At 46.2% G+C, this 20180-nt stretch overlaps 1 protein-coding gene across 3 annotated transcripts in view; it reads right to left on the bottom strand.

Moving 5' to 3' along the window:
• The window catches only part of WDFY4 (WDFY family member 4), a 312143-nt gene that overhangs the window by 71338 nt on the left and 220625 nt on the right, over window positions 1–20180 (bottom strand). For all 3 annotated transcript variants that reach the window (XM_023230197.2, XM_023230195.2, XM_023230196.2), the window contains exons 44-47: window positions 20021–20169; window positions 12980–13100; window positions 10467–10552; window positions 8870–8932 (exon numbers count right to left, since the gene is read on the bottom strand). In XM_023230197.2, coding sequence (XP_023085965.1) covers window positions 8870–8932; window positions 10467–10552; window positions 12980–13100; window positions 20021–20169 — 419 coding nt within the window. The remainder of the gene's footprint in view (window positions 1–8869; window positions 8933–10466; window positions 10553–12979; window positions 13101–20020; window positions 20170–20180) is intronic.

Genomic DNA, 20180 nt, shown 5'->3' with positions numbered 1-20180 from the left:
AAGCAGACTGGAGATAGAGACCAGTTAGGAGGCATCTTCTGCATCCTATTTCTTTTGCTGCCAAGGAAAAGGTTTGATGTTGGTGTTCCTTCATGCTCTAAAATACCTCAGTCACCTTTACTTCTTATAAATTGAATTAAGCATAAAGATACTTCATAGGAAAGCCTTGGGTGTTCTCTTTCCTCAAATACAAACAACAACAACAACAACAACAACAAAAAAACACCCTGTTCACACTAACCTGACCATGCTGAAGGCCAGGCATCACCTTGGTGAGCTGGTGTGACCTCTGCCTTTGCTGTGTTTTCCTCTGTGGTCTGGAGCAATTGCCTCACTTTCTTTTGTCTCCATCCCCAGAATATGCTCAACATCTTCCTAGCGTAGCTGTGGCAAAAACTTGAAGACTACTCAGCTAACAGAATAAACGACTCTGAAGAGGAGAAGCCCCCAGTTAGGAGAAGACAGAGTGGCAAGCGAGATGTTCTGGAAACCAGGCTCGCCGGAGCTAGCCAAGTATCCGACTTGCTTCTCAAATTCACTTCACCTCCCTTAGCTTTAGCTCACCTGCATGTGAAAATGCCTTTGGGAAATATTTGATGTGGTTTTAAAAATGTATACAGAGGAAAAAATTTAAGAAAATTACAGATTATATATTATAGACAACTAAATATTTAAGACTTTAAGACTTAAAAGGCTTACTGCGTCTACATTTCACTCGGACTAGTACATCTCGATGCCAGTAGACTGTGATGTTTGTGTAGGTATGACATACTGCCATGGTTTGCACATTTGTCCCCTCCAAACCTCATGTTGAGATTTGATCCCCAGTGTTGGAGGTGCAGCCTAATGGAAGGTCATGGGGGTGGATCCCTCATGGCCTGGTGCCATCCTCTTGGTAATGAGTGAGTTCTCACCGTATTAGATCCTGTTGAAAATTGATTGTTAAAAAGAGCTTGGCACATCCCTCTTCTCTCTCTCTCTCTTCTTCTCACCAAGTGATGCCTGCTCCCCTTCGCCTTCCACCATACCTATACCCTAAAGCCCTCACCAGGAGGCGCTGGCACCTATACAGCTTGCAAGAACCATGACCCAAATAAATTTCTTTTCTTTATAAATAGCCTTAAATATTCCTTTATAGCAATGCTAAGACACCTCAAGCAACTCCAATTTATACAAAAAGTTATATAGAAAAATATTCTAAAAAATACTATAGATAAGGTAGAATTTTAACAAATCTTTCAGTGGTGCACAGGTAGGCAGGAAAAAGAAAACAGAGAAATGAACAGGAAAAAACAAAAAATAAAAATAAAATGGCAGACTTGTATTCTAACATTCTGATAATTACAGTAAATGTAAATGATCTGCTTTATTTGTAATGACCACAAAGTAGAAACAACCAAATGTTGCTCAATGCACAAATTGTTAAACAAACTCTGGTATATTTCTTTCATGCAATACTACTCAGCAATAAAGAGGAACAGACCATTGATACATGCAACAGCTTGAATGTATCTCAATGGCACTATTTTCAGCTAAAACAAAAATGCCCATCTCCAAAAGTCACATACTCTATGATTCCATGTATAGAACAGTCTCTAAATGAAAAAATAATAGATATGAAAAACAGATTCATGATTCCCAGCATTTAAGGATGGTGGGGGAATACAGGAAGGTAGGCATAACTATAAAGTGGTAGCACAGGGATATCTTTGTGGTGATAAAATAACTGTGTATGTCGATTGTGCAGGTGGTTACCCAAATCTACATATAATACAATGACAAAGAATTATGCATACACATGTACCAGTGTCAATGTCCTGGTTCTGAAATTGTGCTATAGTTATATAAAATGTAACCATGGTGGGGGGGATATTAAGTGAAAGGTGCACAGAGTCTCTCTGTACTATTTTTGCAACTGTGAATCAATATTTTGAAATAAAAACAAACAAACAAAAAAAATCTTACAGCCTAGATGCAACAATCAATAGATCCTTATACGTCTGCCCAGTGCTGATTTATGAGGCATTATGGCAAGCTTAAAGTGAGAATCTAAAACACCGAGTCAGCCTAGAGATACAATTGAGGAACACAGTAAGGCAATTCAGGCACCTTAACCTCGACTCAGCTGGCTAATCTAAAATTACCCATTGTTGATCTTATCCTTGCAGATTCCTGAAAAAGTTGTTAAAATAAATAGAAACTGCATGAATTCTCTATGCCCCAGGTTTTCTGGAGGTAGCTGGGCACAGGTGGCAACTAGGATGGGAGAAACCTTGAACCAGTGGGTTGCTCATCGCTATTCCTGGGCATTTGCACACCTGTTCCCCACCCCTGGTGGTGTGGGAGTATAAAGGTTGTGGAAGCAATGTGGCTGGGTAGAGTTGGAAGGAAAAAGGGCAGGCTTGCTGCAGTGACTGGGGCTTGCATCAGGCTTTTGCTCTGGGAGGGATCTGAGGTTATGGCTAAGGATACAGCAGAGACGAGGCATGAACCGAGTGCAGCCAGACAAAGATGAACGTGGAATGTGGTCAGGGCCAAGGTCTGAGCATGATCTAGGCAGAATGGCCAGGGCTCGGACGCTCTTGGCCCACGAAGTCAACTGTGTGAACAAACTCCTAGACGCTGCAGCACTGGCTGTCACTCTCATTTTGAGTCTGCAGCCAGGTGCCATTCGCCTCTGGTCCCAGTGACTCTGGTATAGACACAGGGTATGAGTAGTTTGGTCTCCACAGTTGGCTCCCAGGGCTTCAGTTCAGCAAGAAACCCAAGGACATGCTTCTCTACTCCGTGGTGGAGCCGGCACTACCTTTACCAGTTAAGCAATTGTGTATCTTACACATCTGTAGCCAACAGCATGAATCTCTAGGGGGCAGGATTGAAGGAGGAGAAATGCTAGGAAGGGGAACTTGAACTTTAGCCTCCCCCCAGCTAACTGTGGTTCCTCTGGGGTGTGGTTAATTTTTCATGGAAGCTCATATTCTCATGGGAATCACATAGGTTCTTATGGTTGTTTTTCTAAATTATTTGTCTTTCATTATTTTTCAGAGAGAATCTCTAAAGGAAACAATAAACAAAATGTTCAACTATAAAACTTTGCACCCTCAAAATAAATTTCATTCTAAACATTATATATAAAAAATTTATAGAATTAAGAAATGATTTCAGGAACTGCAAATACCCAGGTACAATCAGGCACTGAATGTAAGTGCCATCTCACGCCCAAAAGCTTTCTCCAGCCCGGGGACACTTTTGCCTCAATGACATGGATGTTCCAGTTTAGCCAAAAATATGTGCTGAGCCCAAGAGAGATTTGAGAGAAAGAGAATCAGATAGGCAACCTAGCCTTGTATTTCTCTGAGTTTTCTAAACTCTGGGCTCAGTATGAACTGAGGTCATTAGAAAGCAATGTAACTGAGCCAAGTAATGTTAGCTTCCCAAAGAAATGCCTGTACAAAAATAAGTGTGAATGTTAGGCTCCCATTCTTGCAGAGAACTGATGCAGAGAATTAGGTTCCCCAGCACTCTTTTTGTATGTTTTATTAAAAAGGAATTGCCACCTTTGGTACCCATGATCCTTTAGAGAAGAACCAAATTTGATATTCAGCACTAAGAGAAAATATGTTCCAGAAATAAAAAAAAAAGGTTGCAAAAGCCTGTTTCTTATTATATATCCCTGGAAAATAATATAAGCCAACATGATTGTTTGTTTTAGTTTTCTTAGTCTCAGTACAATTAGAGTAACTAAATCACTCCACATGATCACATCTATATTTTTCCCCTTTGAAGGAGTGTTGGCTAATTGTTAAAGGATGGTTGTACCCTGTGTTTAATTTTGAAGCTGTCTGTAGCCCTTTCTGGAAGGGCATGAGTACATTTAAGTGTGAGGATGTGTGTTTATCCACAAGAGCATTCCACCTAGCTGCCCCCTTCCCCTGCAGTTCCTGCCATCATTTCTCCTTTTCTGATTCATCTTTTTACATCTCAAAGATCCTGCCGGTATTCAACACCACAGAACAGGACTCATCCAACAGCTCCAGCTGGCATATGTTAGAAGGCCCTGTCAGCTTGCAGAACCTTGCACCCCACAGAAGTCTGAAAAGGCTGCCATGCTGTCTTCAAAAGGTTCAGTCCTGTACCATGGGGACAGGATTCATGCAGGCTTTACAAGTATTTTCCACTTGGAATTCAGGCCCAGAGAGCCTCCTTAGTGTGTGTATATATATATACACACACATATATATACACATATATATATACACACACACATATATATATACATATATATATACACACACATATATATATACACACACACATATATCTATATATACATATATATATATATATCTATATATACATATATATATATATATATATATATATATATATATATATATATATATATATAGTTATGGAGGCAACCATTGTCACTGAAAGCCTCAGCAAAACTCTGGTACCAAAAGCTCTGATTTCCTGTGCATGTGGGATGGTGTCCAAAGGAGCCACATGAGTCATCGAAAGCTGAAGGTTTAGGACATGAAAATCTGTAGCCTAGGCCAAGGGTCATGGGCCAGTTGAAAACCCTCAGAACGGCACACACACCCCCTTAATAGGTAAGAAGTCCACATTCATTAGAGTGACTAACAAGCAGCTAGGCATTTTTCAAGACTCATTCTGTGATTATGGCCTCCAGTGATCCAAAAGAAAAATCATCAGCTTCATTCCAGGCATATATCAGTGGCCAGCCAAGCCTTTCTAAGACTGAAGGCCACCACTGCCTTCCCACTCTGGAACTCCTGAAGCCACAATTAAGCTGGCAAGAGAAGGGCTGGAGAGGGGGCCACTCCAACGAGCTGAGAACAAGGAGAGCCACCTGCTTTTATCAATTGTTCTGTTAACATGCCCAAACACACATCAGGTGATTCTAAAACTAGGCAGAAGGATTACAATTTACTGGGCACCTACTATGAGCCCAAGTCAGCTTGATCCTGAAGCCGGCGCTGTTTATTTAGTACAGTCTTGCCACAAGCCCTTGCTGCATGGGTGGCCTCAGAGCCGAGGGTCAGCACTCTGCGGGGTGCCCGCATGTTGCTGAGGCTCTCCTTCCATGAGCTGAGATGAGCATTCCTCTGGAGCACCATGCACTGTTCCTAGTTGATCCCAGAAGCTTCACCAATGGTCTCCAACCTTGAACTGTGCTGAGACTGTGCCAGGAATGAACCAGCATAACTCTGGAAGACCCTGCTCCAGTGGGATCAGGTAGCCATGATGGCAAAAATAATCACATTGGAAATAAAATCAGAATGGGACTCAGCTGTAGCCCAGAAGCAAGGTGGTACACAGGTTGGCATTGCAGGTCATCATCAACCTGGGGATGAGTAAGGAGTAATCTCCAGACATTTGACTCATCCACAGAGCATCATCTTCCTCCAGCCTGGCAATCATTTCTGAGAGGCCTCTAACTTAGTGGGCACAGCTGGGGGTCAGCTCCTCTTCTGCATTCCTCCCTCTGCCCCTCCTCTACCTGCCCTTCTCTATTTGGAGTAGAAGGTATGTGGAGGAAGGTATGTGTTTCCAGGCAAGGCACCACTAAGATTCTGAGGACAGAAGACAAAGAATGGACAAAGAGCTACCCACAGTCATAGGGACAACTATGTTGTCACTGAGTGACATTACAGAATAGGTTCATCTAAGGGTGAGCTGCAGAGACAATGAGGCTCAGCGAAGTGATGTGTGCCACGGTTGATGCAGCATTGCTCCAGGGAGAGAGAAAACCATCTGCAGCCCATGAGCACTGCGGCTCGGAACTTCCCTCTGCGTGGAACTGTGAGTGGCCACCTGCTTTTGCTGACACCCTCAGTGCTCACCCCCTTGTGGATAACAGAACCTTGATTCTCCTAAGGAACCATACTCCCCTCACTTTGGTCTATGTAGTTGGGTGGGACTGACCCTATCCCCAGAAGCTGGGTGGGTGCATCCCTCTGATCCAGCCAATGAAAACATTTGATTGGTTCTGGTATGGGCATATAATTAACCTAACTGGGGAAAATGACAGTTCGGGAAGTTTTGCTAAAGTTACCGGGATAGAGCATGTGGTGGGATTCCTGCGTGATTGACTGTCAGTCTGGAGCTGTTGGGGGCATCGGTGCCCCTGTGATGACAACGTCTACTGAGAAATGGAGCCAGACTAAGCAAAATCCTCTCTGAGAGAGGGACAGCCGCCACTTCCTGCAGACTTACTTGTGTCTACCATTCCAGCCATGTCTGGAGCAAGACCATTTTTGACCTTCAGGTAGATGTGATCATGAATCCTCTTTTTTTTTTTTGCTTCAATTAGTTTTAAATAGCTTTTTACCTTGCACTGAAACACTGCTAAGAAATCCAAGTATGAACATAAAGGCTTATATGAAATATAAACAATATGAGATCAGCAGGGCTGAGATTCAGCAGATATGCACAGTTAGGACTATCCTGTTGTTGAACTATTAAACTATGCCCATTACAGTTGGTAAACAGCCACCCCAACTCCAGTGACCCACTGCTGCCTGGGTCCCCTGGACCATACCCTGGCATGCCTTGCACTTCACTGCAATCTATAAAGGGTAAGTGCCTGACACAATAAGAGCCTCTACTAGCAGCCACTATAATTAGTCTATTGAAGGTCACCAATGACTCTCATGTTACAAAGCTCAATGGTCATTTCTCAGTTCTTATCCCACTTGGCTTATCAACAACACTTGACCACTCCCCCTTGAATCACTCTACCTGGCTTCCAGGATGTCTTCCACACCTACAGTTTCTGCTACCTTTCTGGTTACTCCTTCCCTATCTCTTCAGCTGGCCCTGCCCATGTCCTTATCCTTTAAAGGTTGGTGTGCCCAGGGCACAGTCCTCTGATCTCTTTTCCATGTGCATGCATTCTCATAATCTTGCCCATTCTCATGACTTTAAACACTATTCTAAATTTATGTCTCACTTGAACCTCTCTCTTGAACTCCAAATTCATATGCCCAATAGCTCCTCAATGCCTTTGAGATGTACGATAAGCATCTCAAAATTCACATGTCTAAATCTGAGCTTCAGATAGCCACAGTGGGCCTACAGCCACTCTTCCTGTGATCATCCCCATTTAATTTTCTAATTGCTGAAGCCTAAATCCTCTGTCTTATCCGTAAGTCCTCTCTCACATACATGCACTTCCCACACTTGATTTGTCATCAGATCCCATCAAATATACCTTTAAACATGTCCAAAATGTGATCACATCACATCATCTTTGCTGTCATGTTCCTGATCCAAGCCACCATCATCTCTCACCTGGATTACTGCAATGGCCTCCAGCAATAGCTTCCTAACTAGTCTCAGCTTCTGCCTTTGACCCACTCCAGTCTATTTTTGGCATAGCAGCCAGAGTGAGTCTTATCAATATGTCAGTTCACATCATTCCTCTGCTTAAACTCCTCCAATGCTTCCCATCTATTTGGAATAAAAGCCGACATGATAATCTTGCACCAACTATCTCCTGTGACCTCCCTCACCTCCACCCCAACTAACTCCCTGCACTCCAATGTTACAGGCCTCAGCCACGCCCTGCTCTTCCCTGGGTCTGACACACTTTTCTCAGTTAATTGCATAACATGTTTCTCCACTTTTTTTTTTTTTTTTTTGATGGAGCCTTGCTCTGTTGCCTAGGCTGGAGTGTAGTGGCGCGATCTTGGCTCACTGCAACCTCTGCCTCCTGGGTTCAAGCGATTCTCCCACCTCAGTCTCCCAAGTAGCTGGGATTACAGGCGCCCACCACCATGCTTGGCTAATTTTTTGTGTTTTTGTAGAAACAGGGTTTCACTATGTTGGCCAGGCTGGTCTTGAACTCCTGACCTCATGTGATCTGCCCATGTTGGCCTCCCAAAGTGCTGAGATTATAGGAATGAGCCACCACACCCGGCCAAGTCTTAATTCACAGATTGTTTTCTTGATAAGGGCTTTGCTCGCCACCTCATCTAAGATTTCAATGCCCACCTCTATCTGCTTGGTTTTTTACACTTACACTTATAATTATCTAATACGCTTTATAGTTCACTCATTTATATTGGTTTATGTCTGTCCTCCTCATGAGAATGTGAACTCAATAAGGACAGGGAATTTTTTTTTTCTATTTGCTTGTTGCTCTGTCAAGAAGCAAACACCAGGTATCACAAGCTATTGATAAATAATTTTGAAGGAATTAGTGAGACCCATTTTATGCTGATTATAAATATCAGCATAAATGTCATTCCTGGGGACACCCTCTTGCTTGGTCCCCACACATTCCTGGAGAAAACCAGCAGCCACCTTCTTCTATTCTCACCCCTGATTGAAATAAAATCTACTGATCCCTAAGTGGCCTTCCAGAGAACTGGGTAGCTGGAAAGGGGACCTGGGGAAGAGACTGCAAGCAAATCATTCACTGGGAGAGACGCCCCACAGCACAGATTCCTAAGTTAACGTCTGATTCGCACACCATCATGTATGAATTTAGCTTCTAAGCGTTCAGAAAGTCTCATCACAGGAGGGACAGCATGGGATTGCTCACACACACTCCACACCTCTGTGCCACCTGCCCAGTCACCAAAGGCAGAGGATGGCTTCCTGCCATTTGGGTCTGAAAAAGCCACAGGGCATGTGGGACTTCAGGTCTATTCATAGAGGTTTAATTGGCAGAAGGAACTTCAGGAGTAGGATGAAGGATGAACAAGAATAGGAGAGAGAAAAATGAGGGAACCAGTCGGGCATGCTCTCTGCAGGACTTCTTTAGAGTGGGATGAGGCAGAGGAGGAACATCAAAGCCAGGGCAGTGCCATGCCCAGGGAGCATGGCTACTCACCATTACCTTAGATTGAGGGGGTCCTCCGAGGCGGCTTTCCCCTTCAGGCTGGGTCGGAAAGAGCAGAAGCTACATGAAAAGGGAAGGGATAATTCCATCAGCAGAGTCAAGACCCTTCCACCTGCTGCAGAGGCATTTCCAGAGCCAGGCAGGAATCTGGGCTCATTACTGCTCCCCCAGGCTCCATCCTGCCCCCAGGTCATGAACACCAGGCCTGGGTGTACCTCTGAGGCAACCCTCAGCACTCTCTGGCATTACACACTATTGCCTTAATACCAACAATGACAATAAAACAATAATTACTTAGGCAGTGTGTGTGAGGTACTGCCTCTGGGCCACGCACTTGACAACATTGCCAATGTCAACAACCCTGCTGTACATTCTAGTGTGTTGCCGTGGGGACAAATGCCATCTTAATGCCAGGCTCCTTGAGCTGAGCGGGTAGTGGTTGTGGAGTTTGCATTAGGCCACCTTCACATCCTGAGCTGTGGAGGTGTAAGATTTCTAGATCAACTGTGAAAAACTTTGTTTAATGAACAGAAACCATAGGGGGAAATGAATCAAGTTTAATGGGCTGCATGTCTGCTTGTTTGGTTTGGTCTAAACTAGGCCTTGAAGATAATTTTAGGGGGCAGTCTAGCAGCAGCGTGGAAGAACCGCATGGGCAGGCTCACCTGAGTCCAAGGAGGTACGCCTAGAACTAGCACAAAAGCCTCTCTACAGTTGTTTTTCTCCATCCTAGCCCTGCCTCTTGGATGCAGTAGCGGGCCCTGAGTGCCAGTTCCACAGGGCCACTAGGAAGGCAGGGCTTGAATTTCTGAGTACAAAATAGGCTCCTAGGCCAGGGGATGTCAAATCTCACCTCAGAACTTCCAGCCCATGGGGAGCAGCACATAACCCTCTCTCTGTTAATCAGCCTCTCTGTGGTCTATCATGATGAAGAACTGACCTTCCTTTCTGTTCTTTCTAGATTCACTACAAACCAATCTACTGATCTATAACTTTAATGGTAATAAAAACAAATAACCATAGTATTAAGAACTTACACACTGGTTTAGATTTCTTAAATTGATCCATCTGGAGAAAGATAAGTTAACTAAAACAGCAGGCTTCTCTCTTTAAGAAAAAAACATGTTCAGTGCACATGTGGGAAATCAGTTGTTTGGAATTCCTTCCAATGAAATACGAAATTGGAGCCACTAAAATTGGCAACTGGGATCAGAAAGAAAGATTAAGCCAAAAAAGTTACTTGGAAAATTAGAAAATAAAGCCAGAACATTCTGGAAGGCCCATTAAACAGCCAGTTCCTTAACTCTGTTGTAGCTGTGTAATTTTTTTTCTCGCTTCCTGTTCTATGCCACTTCAGTTCAGGAAAACGGAGCCTGCTTCCTAGGACTGAAGGAAGGGCCTTCTCTGCCTGTTCCCGTATCTCCTCTCATGACTTGGCAGTTCTGCAGGCCAGCAGTGCCTCCCTGGGCCCAGCCTGAGTGGTGCTCACTGTGGGTTGAGAGCACTTTTCCTGAGCACAGAGCTGAGTGTTCTTTGCCCGTCTGCTCTCAATTCAGGATCAGTTTTCTCAAAAGGAGGATTTTCAAGCTCTTACCTTTTAAAGGCCTTACTCCGATCACTGTTGTAGAATACAAGAAACTTGGAATATCCATTGTGGAAAAAGATCTCCAGGGCCATGTCCTGTGAAGAGAAGCCCCTTTTAATGCTCCTGATATTTTGTGGACTAGAGACGCCCCAGGGTGACAGAGCTGCTGGAAATGGGTCACTGGGGGTTTCTGTATCAGAAGACCCTTCCTGGGTGGTCCTTTTGAGTTCCCATGGTGGGAAGACCTTGGTGGGAGGGCAGGGGCCCTGACCACAGCTCTGAGTTCCATTGAAGCAGGAAGTAAAAGGCCCACTCCCAGGGCAAGCATGAGGCAGACATGAGAGAAAGCACCCATGCCACCCTCAGACATTTTCACTTCTGAGTTATGGCATGGGTGAGCCAGGAGGTCACCTTACCAGACATACTAAGGAAGCTAGTTCAGTGGGTGCAGCCGGGCAGCATCATGAGTTGACCTACAGACTTAAGCAGCGCAGGGCCCCCTGCCCAGGCCATTTTGATGTGGCCCCACTAGCATAGTAAGGTTTTTGTCAGGGGTACTTTCTTAATTCCTAAATCAAATTCACATAGTTATCTTTTCTTTTTTTTCTCCCATCCTTGTTTCCTCTCTAACTCCCTTCTATTCCAAGCTATGTAAATAATAAACTTGGAATAAGAGATAGAGTGAGTCCCCTATAAGATAAGCCTCAGGGACGAGATGAGACCAAAGAGAGGCAATATCCAGGGCTGAAGGGAGAGTTAGGGAGAGGTGAGACCTGTACATGGAGGGAAGGATGGGGTGGGGTAAGGTTCAGACTCAGAGGTGGGTACTGCACCCAATAACAGAGTCCTGTCCTGCATCTACCTGACTGGAAGTGAGTTCTCAAAGTCCAGTTTGTTAACTCCCTTCTCTCAGAGAGAGAAGGTATCTGCAAGGATGTTGCATACCTCCTCTCCTCTGCTAGTGGACAGGAGACTCTTGGATTTTTTTTCTACAAATAGAAATATAAATAATGTGCAAAACAGGAAGTGAATGCAGAATTTGTGGAGGATACAGCTTGCCCTGGATACCTTGATTGCCAAGCTCTGCCTTTCTCCTGGGAGAATCCAGGGATGGACAAATGGTGGCCTTGCTCAAAAAGCTCTCCCTTTGGCTTCCATCACTTCAGGTGAACCAACCCTCTGGAAACAATCACCATGCACTGGGGGAAAAAGTCCCACTGACTGATACCTATCTGCTACTGTACATAACATGTAGGGTAGACATATAATCATAGAACCATCAGGGCAGGGCTGCTGCTTCCACTATGCTCTTTCAGCTCCCTCACCCTGCAAAGGTCCTCAGGAAGCCCACGCAAAATGAGAACTAACTGTGTTGTAGGCAAAAGCAGCAGAGGGAGGAAGAGTGCTCATTAGTGGGCTAGAGCAGAGCTGCTGGCAAACCCTTGACAGGAGGGCAGCTGCGGCCTTTCAGAAATTCCCCTACCTTAAAGGCCTCACTGAGCTTCAGTTTCGGAGAATGATAAAGAGACCTCTTGCAGGAGGGGTCACTGGATGAATCAATGACCCACCTACAGAAAATAGATTTACAAACAAAAAATATCTAGTTCATCTAGACCAAGCACTGCTCTCTTGCTGGCCTTTGGAACTAACAGTGACCCTGCAGAGAAGGTGGGAAGAGAGCCTGCCCCTCCTGTCATGTGGTCCCCAGATCCTCTTTTCTGCCAGCTGCCCTGGAGGCCCACGGGATGGGGATGCAGCTTTGCTATTGCTGAGCTTGGAGTAATGAATGCAAGATGTGTTTGAGGTCGCTGGGGGCCCCTGAAGTTTACCCTACTCCCTTTGCTGCTCAGGTGATGTTTCTAGAAAGTGTGATCCATCTGTGAGGTGGGATGAGAAGTGGAAGATTATGACCAGCTTCTGGCTGAGCTCTTCCTCTGAAAGGAGCCACCATCTCTGTTGCATGCCCTACTAAGCCCTTGAAGGCATGGGTGAGGCACTGAAAGACCCTGGCTGGAGGGGGCAGCTGGGAGATCCCTAAACCACTTGGCCCCAGAGACAGGGCCAAGCAGGAGCTTGGCAATAGGTGAGCACCTTGGGGAGAGAGGGGGAGAGTATGTCAGCAAGGGAGATATTACACCTGTGGGAGGGCAGGGCAGAGGACACTCTGCTCCCAGTCATCAGCTCTACTGGGAGGCAATGCATCTGTCCTGCCCTGTATTCCTAAATCTCCAAGGCAGCTCTAAGCTATGTCAAGAGCAAAGCAGCGAAGTAGCTGAATCCTAAAAGACACAGTGAAAGGCCCAACAGCCAATAGCAGGGACTGGAGAGAGTGGAGCAGAAGTCAGAATTCCCACCTGGGACCATAAGCCCAGGGAACTCGTGGGTGTCTCCTTAAGGGCACTGGGCTGTGCATAAGCACAAAGACGGGTCACAGCGATGTGTCTCTGGATGGCTCCTGGACCACCTGTCCCATGGCCCTGCCTCTTGCAGACCCCAGGTGTGCCAGCACCTGGTGTGCTTACCTGCAGGAGGAAGCGAGCCTGCCGTAGCTCCCGCATGTCAGCGTAGCTGTGGCGCTGGCACGAGTAATGGTCAGTGGACCTGTCTTTGCTGCACAGGTTGAAAATGAACGGATCGCTGATGCTGAAAAGGAAACAGGCATGCAGGGCACATGTTCAGACATCAGAATGAGGACATGTGCAGGCTTCTTCCTCTTCCTGCCCTCCACCAGCCCCACCCACATTTCCAAGGACACATCAGAGCGGTGCGGTGGTCACTGCCAACCAGTGTGCTAGCCCTACTCATCTGAGAAATCCTTGTTGAGTGCTTGCCCATGTCAGCTCCAGCACTGGCCACGGACACATGAAAGCTGCCCTGCCCTGGAGGACCAGGGTAGGGTGTCAGCCTCACCAGGCCAGTGGACAGCAAGAAGATGGCACAGTTTCCAGGATGATGCTGACAAAGGGTATGAGGGTAGGGGTGAGAAGTCCCCTGGGTGAGAGTGGGAGCTGACAAGGAGGGCTTCATGGGTCCTGTGCATGACCATGAACCATGCGCAGGAGCCCTGGTGGGTTTCTGTGGCCTCTCTTCCCTGGCTCCCCCATGCCCAGCCTGGCCCTGTGCCAGCTACCTCTGCCCAGGCATGACAGTCTCAGCCCCAGGATGCCTGATCTGCCACATGCCTTAGTCCCTCTGCCCAGGTGTTCTTGTTTTGTATTGAATGACCTATTTCCCTGGCAGGGCTGAGAGGCTGGATGAGGTAACTCAGTCAGGTGTGGCCTGTGGCTGCCACAGGGACTGGCAGGACTCAGACCCTTCATGGCAGGATTGGGGAGTACAGAGCACTTGGCAGGGAGGTTCAAGGGAAGCCAGGTGACTGTAAGACTGAATGCAAACCAGTGTTAGGAGGGGTCAGGCACCACAGGGAAGAGGAGGGAGGGGAGCAGAGGAAAGCAGAGAGGCCGCTGGCGAGGCATGAGGACAGCAGCCGGAGCTCATCTGCACAGCGCGCCTGTATCCTGAGAGGCTGTCCAGCCTGGCCTGGGTCCTGGGAACCTTCAGGATGAGTTCTCTCCAGAGGTGAGTGAGGCTGTCACGGAGACTGCAGAATGATATCTGGTATTAAACCAGGAAGCTCTTCAGGACCCTTGGCCTGCCTCGCCCACATTTTTGGCAGCCCTGAGAGCTATCTGGCTCTCAGCTGAGCTGCCCCTAAACATCTCTGACTCCCAGTGGGGCCATAGTGGTAATTTTCCTTCCTACCCTTGGCTTAGGTCAAACCACATCCCAGGTCAAAGTACTGGTGGGGATGACATAGCCATTCATCTGTGCTCCCAGCATCCATGCTAACACGAACCACAGCAAATATCCTTTGCCCCTGGGCTGTATGTCTGACTGGTCTCTCTCCCTTGCAGACCATACAAAGGCACAGGCCTGAGTTGCTGGGTATACCCTGCCCAGGACAAAGGAGTGCACTGAATTCTGAAGCGATTGCTCAGTCACACAGCACAAACAACTTCCTGAAAGCCAGAGCTCGTTCCGTTTGCAAGACTCAGGCTGGAGACAGAAAGCGTAGCGGGTGCATCTTAAAATTCCCAGGCCAGGCCTTGAGTAGTAAGAAGCAATCTTGGAGAGCTGGTAAGAGACTCACTCCAAAGGCAGAGAAGGGACCCACGTGTGATGTGGGACCCACCTCCCGGGCACCTGGAGAAACAGAGGTATGCCTCCAGCAGGCATCGGGCAGTCCTGAGATGAGGCCCCTTGGAGAGTTATGAGGGGTGTGCAGGAGGCTTTCCCAGAAAGATCTCAGAGTGACCCCTCCTCCTGGAGAAGCAGAAGAGAGGAGGGGAAAGGGAGGATAATAAACTTGTCCAAATATTTATTCCCAAAGAGAACAATCTGTACACTGGAGATAACTGAAATGCCTTGAGCTAATCATATGAAGCTTTCCATCATCTGGACACATGGGAGCTCGAGAAATAAAGTTGATTTCAGTTATAGACGGTTACATTTCTGAACATCTGGGGCATGCAGTCATCCTAAATTGTGTATATAACCACAACCATTCTGATAAGATGCCAGGACTGAGAAACAAAGGCCTCCCAAGCACGTCAGCCCTCAAGAAGCCTGTGTGCCAACCACAGGCCCAGAGAGCCAAGGGCTGCAAGGGCCCCTGCCCCAAGGCGGTCCTGCCAGCCCCAGCCCAAGGTGGTAGGGAGTGGGTGAGGAAATTGTTTCAGCTTCTCCCATTCCAGCTCCCAGTGTGGTCCCCATGGTCCTGTCTATAATGCAGCCCATGGAGCCTCTGTGCCCCACTTCCTGGGGAAGTCAAGAGAAGCCCAGTAGTCACAGAGGCCCAGAGGGAATTCTCTAGTCTATGGTCAGTGGCAGTCCAGCATGTGCAGCCCTAAGAGCTTGGACTTGTGCTGGGCAGCAGGGAAGCCTGCCCAACTGAGACATAGCCTGAGCACCTTGGTTAGGCCCCTGAACAGCTAGACTTTGAGGTTGCAAACTCAGGCTCTCTGCAGCCCCTTCTCAGAACAACCCTCCCAGGCCCTCTCCTTTAAGCCACGTCGTGGTAGGATGGATCAAACACAAAATGCAGCTTTGGTTCTGAATGCTTCTGCCGGGATGCTGTAATACAAACCTGCTGCTGGCTGAGGTCCTTTGTCCATTACTAATGCCTCTATATGGATCTCAGCTGAGCTGCCCCTACACGTCTCTGACTCCCAGCAAGGCCATAGAGACAATTCTCCTTCCTACCTTTAGCTTAGGTCTAGCAGCATCCCAGGTCAAGGTACTGGTGGGGATGACATGGCCTCTCCTCTGTGCTCCCATCATCCCATGCTTGTGGGAACCACAGAAAATATTCTCCATACCTTAGCTGCATGTCTGGCTGGTCTCTCTCCTCTGCAGACCCTGCAAGGCCCAGGCCTTTGCTCATGGCTTTCTGTCCTCTGTATCTTCCCCTGAGCTCGGGGCATGTTTGCTAAGTGACTGTCATGCTCTCTGGCCTGCCAAGCGTTTCCCTATTCATTATTTAATTGGATCCTCATAAGGAAACCTTACACTGAGCATGGCTTATTTTTATTCCCATATCATAAATGAGGAAACTGCATTCCGGAGAGGTGAGAATTTTCCAAGGTCATGTGGTCCTTAAAAGAGGTGGAACTTAGTTTCAAATCCAGGTCCTCCAACTCTAACACCCACGCTCTTTCAACAGCGCCTTTTCTCCCTGGAGACAGAAATGCTCCCTAGCTTTTACCGAGCTCTCCAACTGGCTCCCTGCTTTGTGGGGAGCACAGTTTGCTCTGTGCTGACTGTTTCTGCAACTCAGGACTCTGAAACACAGATGACATATGAAAGAATGCTCTGAAAAATGGTAACGAGCTTTTAGGAGAAAGGATAGTCATTTTCTTCCTGCTTATAGAAACTGAGTAACCATCTAGGGCATGGATCCTCAGATAGACCCAAAGTCTCAGAAAAGCTAAATTATGTACATTATTGAGTCCCCTGATTGACCTCCAAATTGAGGTCTATTATATGTAGTATTATTCATACAGCTGTGATTGGGAGTCTCCGACAGTACTACACCCTATATGTTCTACAAAATGAATCGAAGTTCAGGCAGCCAAGGGTACCGGATAGAAGGGGCAGCTGATCCATACCCTTTGGGTAGAGCCATTGCCATAGTTCAGAGGCTGCCATTCACATTTCTGCAGCATAACAGCCAGCAGGATCTGCGAAACTGTCCAAGTGTGCATAGGATCACTGTCAATATTCTGACTTGATAAATCACAATGAGATAAATGGTAGTTATGATACTGGTTGACCTGCTCTTTGATAGTAGAAGTGGATTTCAGGATAAAACACACTTCAATTTGGCTCACATTTGAAGTTACCTGACTATTGCCAGAATTATACCGGGAATTTATACCCAGAACCATTCACTAGATTGTAAACCCTCTACCAGATTTAGTCCACATCTAATTCACTCTTTCCATCTATGGAGTCAACCATAGTGCTAAGCATAAGATAGATTTTCAATGAATACTTGTTGAACTGAATAAAACAGAAATGACTATTTAAAACTGCTCACTGATGGGGAAGAATTATCTGATTTAAAATACTCTATTACAAAGAGCCAGTTGGATGACTTGGGTTCCCACCAAGTTAATCAAATTCTCTGCCTTGTGAGCTTAATTGCTTTTGTCACGGGTGGAACCGTGTCCCACAAAAGAGATATGTTGAAATCCTAACCCCCAGTACCTCAGACTGTGACTGTATTTGAAAAGAGCCTATTTACAAAGAGCCAGTTGGATGACTTGGGTTCCCACCAAGTTAATCAAATTCTCTGCCTTGTGAGCTTAATTGCCTTTGTCACGGGTGGAACCGTGTCCCACAAAAGAGATATGTTGAAATCCTAACCCCCAGTACCTCAGACTGTGACTGTATTTGAAAAGAGCCTATTTATAGAGGTAATCAAGTTAAAATGAAGGGTGGGTCCAAATCCAACCTGACTGGTGTCTTTATAAAAAGGGAAAATTTGGACACGGAGATAGACACACAGAGGGAAGATGATGTGAAGACACAGGGACACGATGACCAGGTGCCTGAAGCAATGCATGTCCAAGCCAAGGGATGCAAACGATTGTCTGCAAACACAAGAAGCTGAAAGAGGCAAGTAAGGAGGCTTCCCTAAGGAGTCAGAGGAAGCATGGCCTTGCCTTGTTTCATACTGCCAGCCTCTAGGACTATGAAACAACACATTTCTGTTTTGTTTTGTTTTGTTTTTTTAAGCCACCCAGTTTTTGACTGCCCTAGCACATGAATACAACCACCCAAATCAGTTAAGAAACGGACCTACTACAAGCAAAAGCCAACCTTCTCAGAAGGCTGTTCATTTCTGAGGAAATTTCCAAAGTGCAAAGTCCAATCACTGTCGAGGAGTCTGCAGTGTTCTTGAGTATGATTTAGGATATTTTTATGCTACATCGGAGAGGCTCTTTCAAGGTCTAATGTGCAACCGACTCCATTTCATAGCAGTCTTTTACAGAAGCATTGCAGGTTTGACTTAGCTTTATTTTTACCAAGCTTATTTATGTATCTTCTTTAATCTCCATGGTCAAAATAAGACTTAATCCCCATTGATCTGGCATGATCTAATAGTCTGTCTCAGAACTGCATCTCCAGGAGTGCTAGTAGTTTCTTAGGGCAGTAGACAAGACCCCGGAGAGAAAGCACTGTCTGAATAACAAATGCTTCCTCGAGGTATGGTGACTAAAACTACCTGGGCACTTCCCCAGTGTAATTCCAGGGTAGTGATTTGTTCTCATTCTACTCCTGCTTGCATTCTAGAAAAGTACATTTTCAGACATGAGAAGTCTCCCTTGTCTGTCATTGCAAATCAAGTGAGTACATAAAATCTGACCACTGGATTTCTGTTAAAAGTGCAGATATAGTGAATTTGATCATGATTAGATGCACCTCATAAACACAATTTACCTAATCAATAAGATCTTATCTAACACTAAGTCTATGTAAACCAGAAGTGAAGAGCATAGCAGTGGATTATGTGAGTCATCACAGGGGCACGCCGGGCATACGGATAGAGTAGAAAGCTTTCATCAGCTCTCAGAGAGGCACCGCTGCAGGCCTATTGTCCATATTGATCAGTATCAATAAAACATGAGCAATAAGATGGGATGAGGATGCCAAGTATTAATTATGCTTCTCCTGCCTTGGAGAAGCACAAAAGACTCACAGCAATCGGTGAACATTTGGTATGAATAAAATATGGAAATTAGCAGACAGAAAAATGCCAAGCACTTTAAAGCATTTTGATCTAAATCAACCAAGGTGGGCTGACATCTACTCTTCCACACTCCTTCAACTCTTGCTTCCTGACATAGGCTGGAAGTGATAGGACAATTGCAAGTTAAAGCTCTTGGTTATTGGCGGATAAGACTTGGACTCCTCTGTCAGTAGCCTAAAACAGTGGCTCTCAAAGTGTGGTCCCAGACCAGCAATAGAATCAGCATCAGCTAGGAACTTATTAAGCCTCAGGCCTTGCCCCAGACCTTCTGAATTAGAAACTAGGGTGGAGTAGGACCCAGGGATCTGTGTGCTAACAAGCCCTCCAGGTGATGCTGGTGCCAGCTAGTTTGACAGCCAGTGGGCTAAGAGGTCATCTTGTCATTATCTGAAACTGGGTCAACTGGAAGAGGCAAGGCCTATCACTGCACGAAGAAATCTTCATCCAAATATCTTTGAAGACAGTGATCAAGTGAAAGCATACACTTGACAATTGGACGTTTGGCAAAAGTTCAGTCAATTTGATTTTTGAATGGCCTTACTTCATAAACACAGGAGAATTACACAATAAGGGCTGACCGTACCCAAATAGACCAATTGCACTAGATCCTAAAGAACTCGGTATTTCCTGCCAAAGGCCTCTGGTATTTGTCGGTGTAAAAATGACTTCAAGTTTCTTCCCAAGTCTCACCCATTCTGCAAGACTCAGATCTTGGTCCCTTCTTCAGGTAGCTCTTCCCCACCACTCCAGTCCCAGGCCATCCCTCCAATCCTGAACCCTGAAGAGCCCTCTCATAACACATATTTTGTCCCAGGATCATAGTGTGCAGCCAACAGTTTCCAAAAGAAACTGTGCATGCTGCCAATTGCATTAAGTCCCTCGGGAGAGGGGGGCGGTGCCTGTTTTCTTATGCAGAATGAGCAACCAACATGTTGTTGAATGAGTAAGTTGATGGCGACTGAATTCAGCCACGCAAATAACTGAAGGACTGATCCCTGAGTCCTGACATTCCACATTAGGGGAGACCTGAGGAGCTGCCACATTGGTACCCAGTCCCGATCACTGCTTAGGGGAACCGTGGCCATGGATGGCCTATGCCTGCAGGTTCTTCTATTTTATCTCATGGCTCAGTTTTAGGCCCAAACCTAAGCCCACTGTAAGAAAAAGGTGAGAAGGGGAACAGTAGGGGAGGCTGGTAAGGATGAATGGGGCTCAGGGAAGAATCTGCTGGGAGAAGTGGATAACTCACTTGGATAAGCAGTGACGGGTACAATAGACATCACCCGTGGGAGACTGTGTGAAGTTTTCGCAGATGTAGAAGTGTTGGTGGCCAAAGAGCAGGACCCCTTCTGACACCAGGTGGCCCTGCACAATCACCAAGGAGAACTTCTGCGTCACCTGGAAGGAGA

This window comes from Piliocolobus tephrosceles, chromosome 9 (genome assembly GCF_002776525.5).
Source record: "Piliocolobus tephrosceles isolate RC106 chromosome 9, ASM277652v3, whole genome shotgun sequence".
NCBI lineage: Eukaryota > Metazoa > Chordata > Mammalia > Primates > Cercopithecidae > Piliocolobus > Piliocolobus tephrosceles.
The sequence above is the reverse complement of the archived record's forward strand: the minus strand, read 5'-3'. Positions and strand labels throughout refer to the sequence as shown.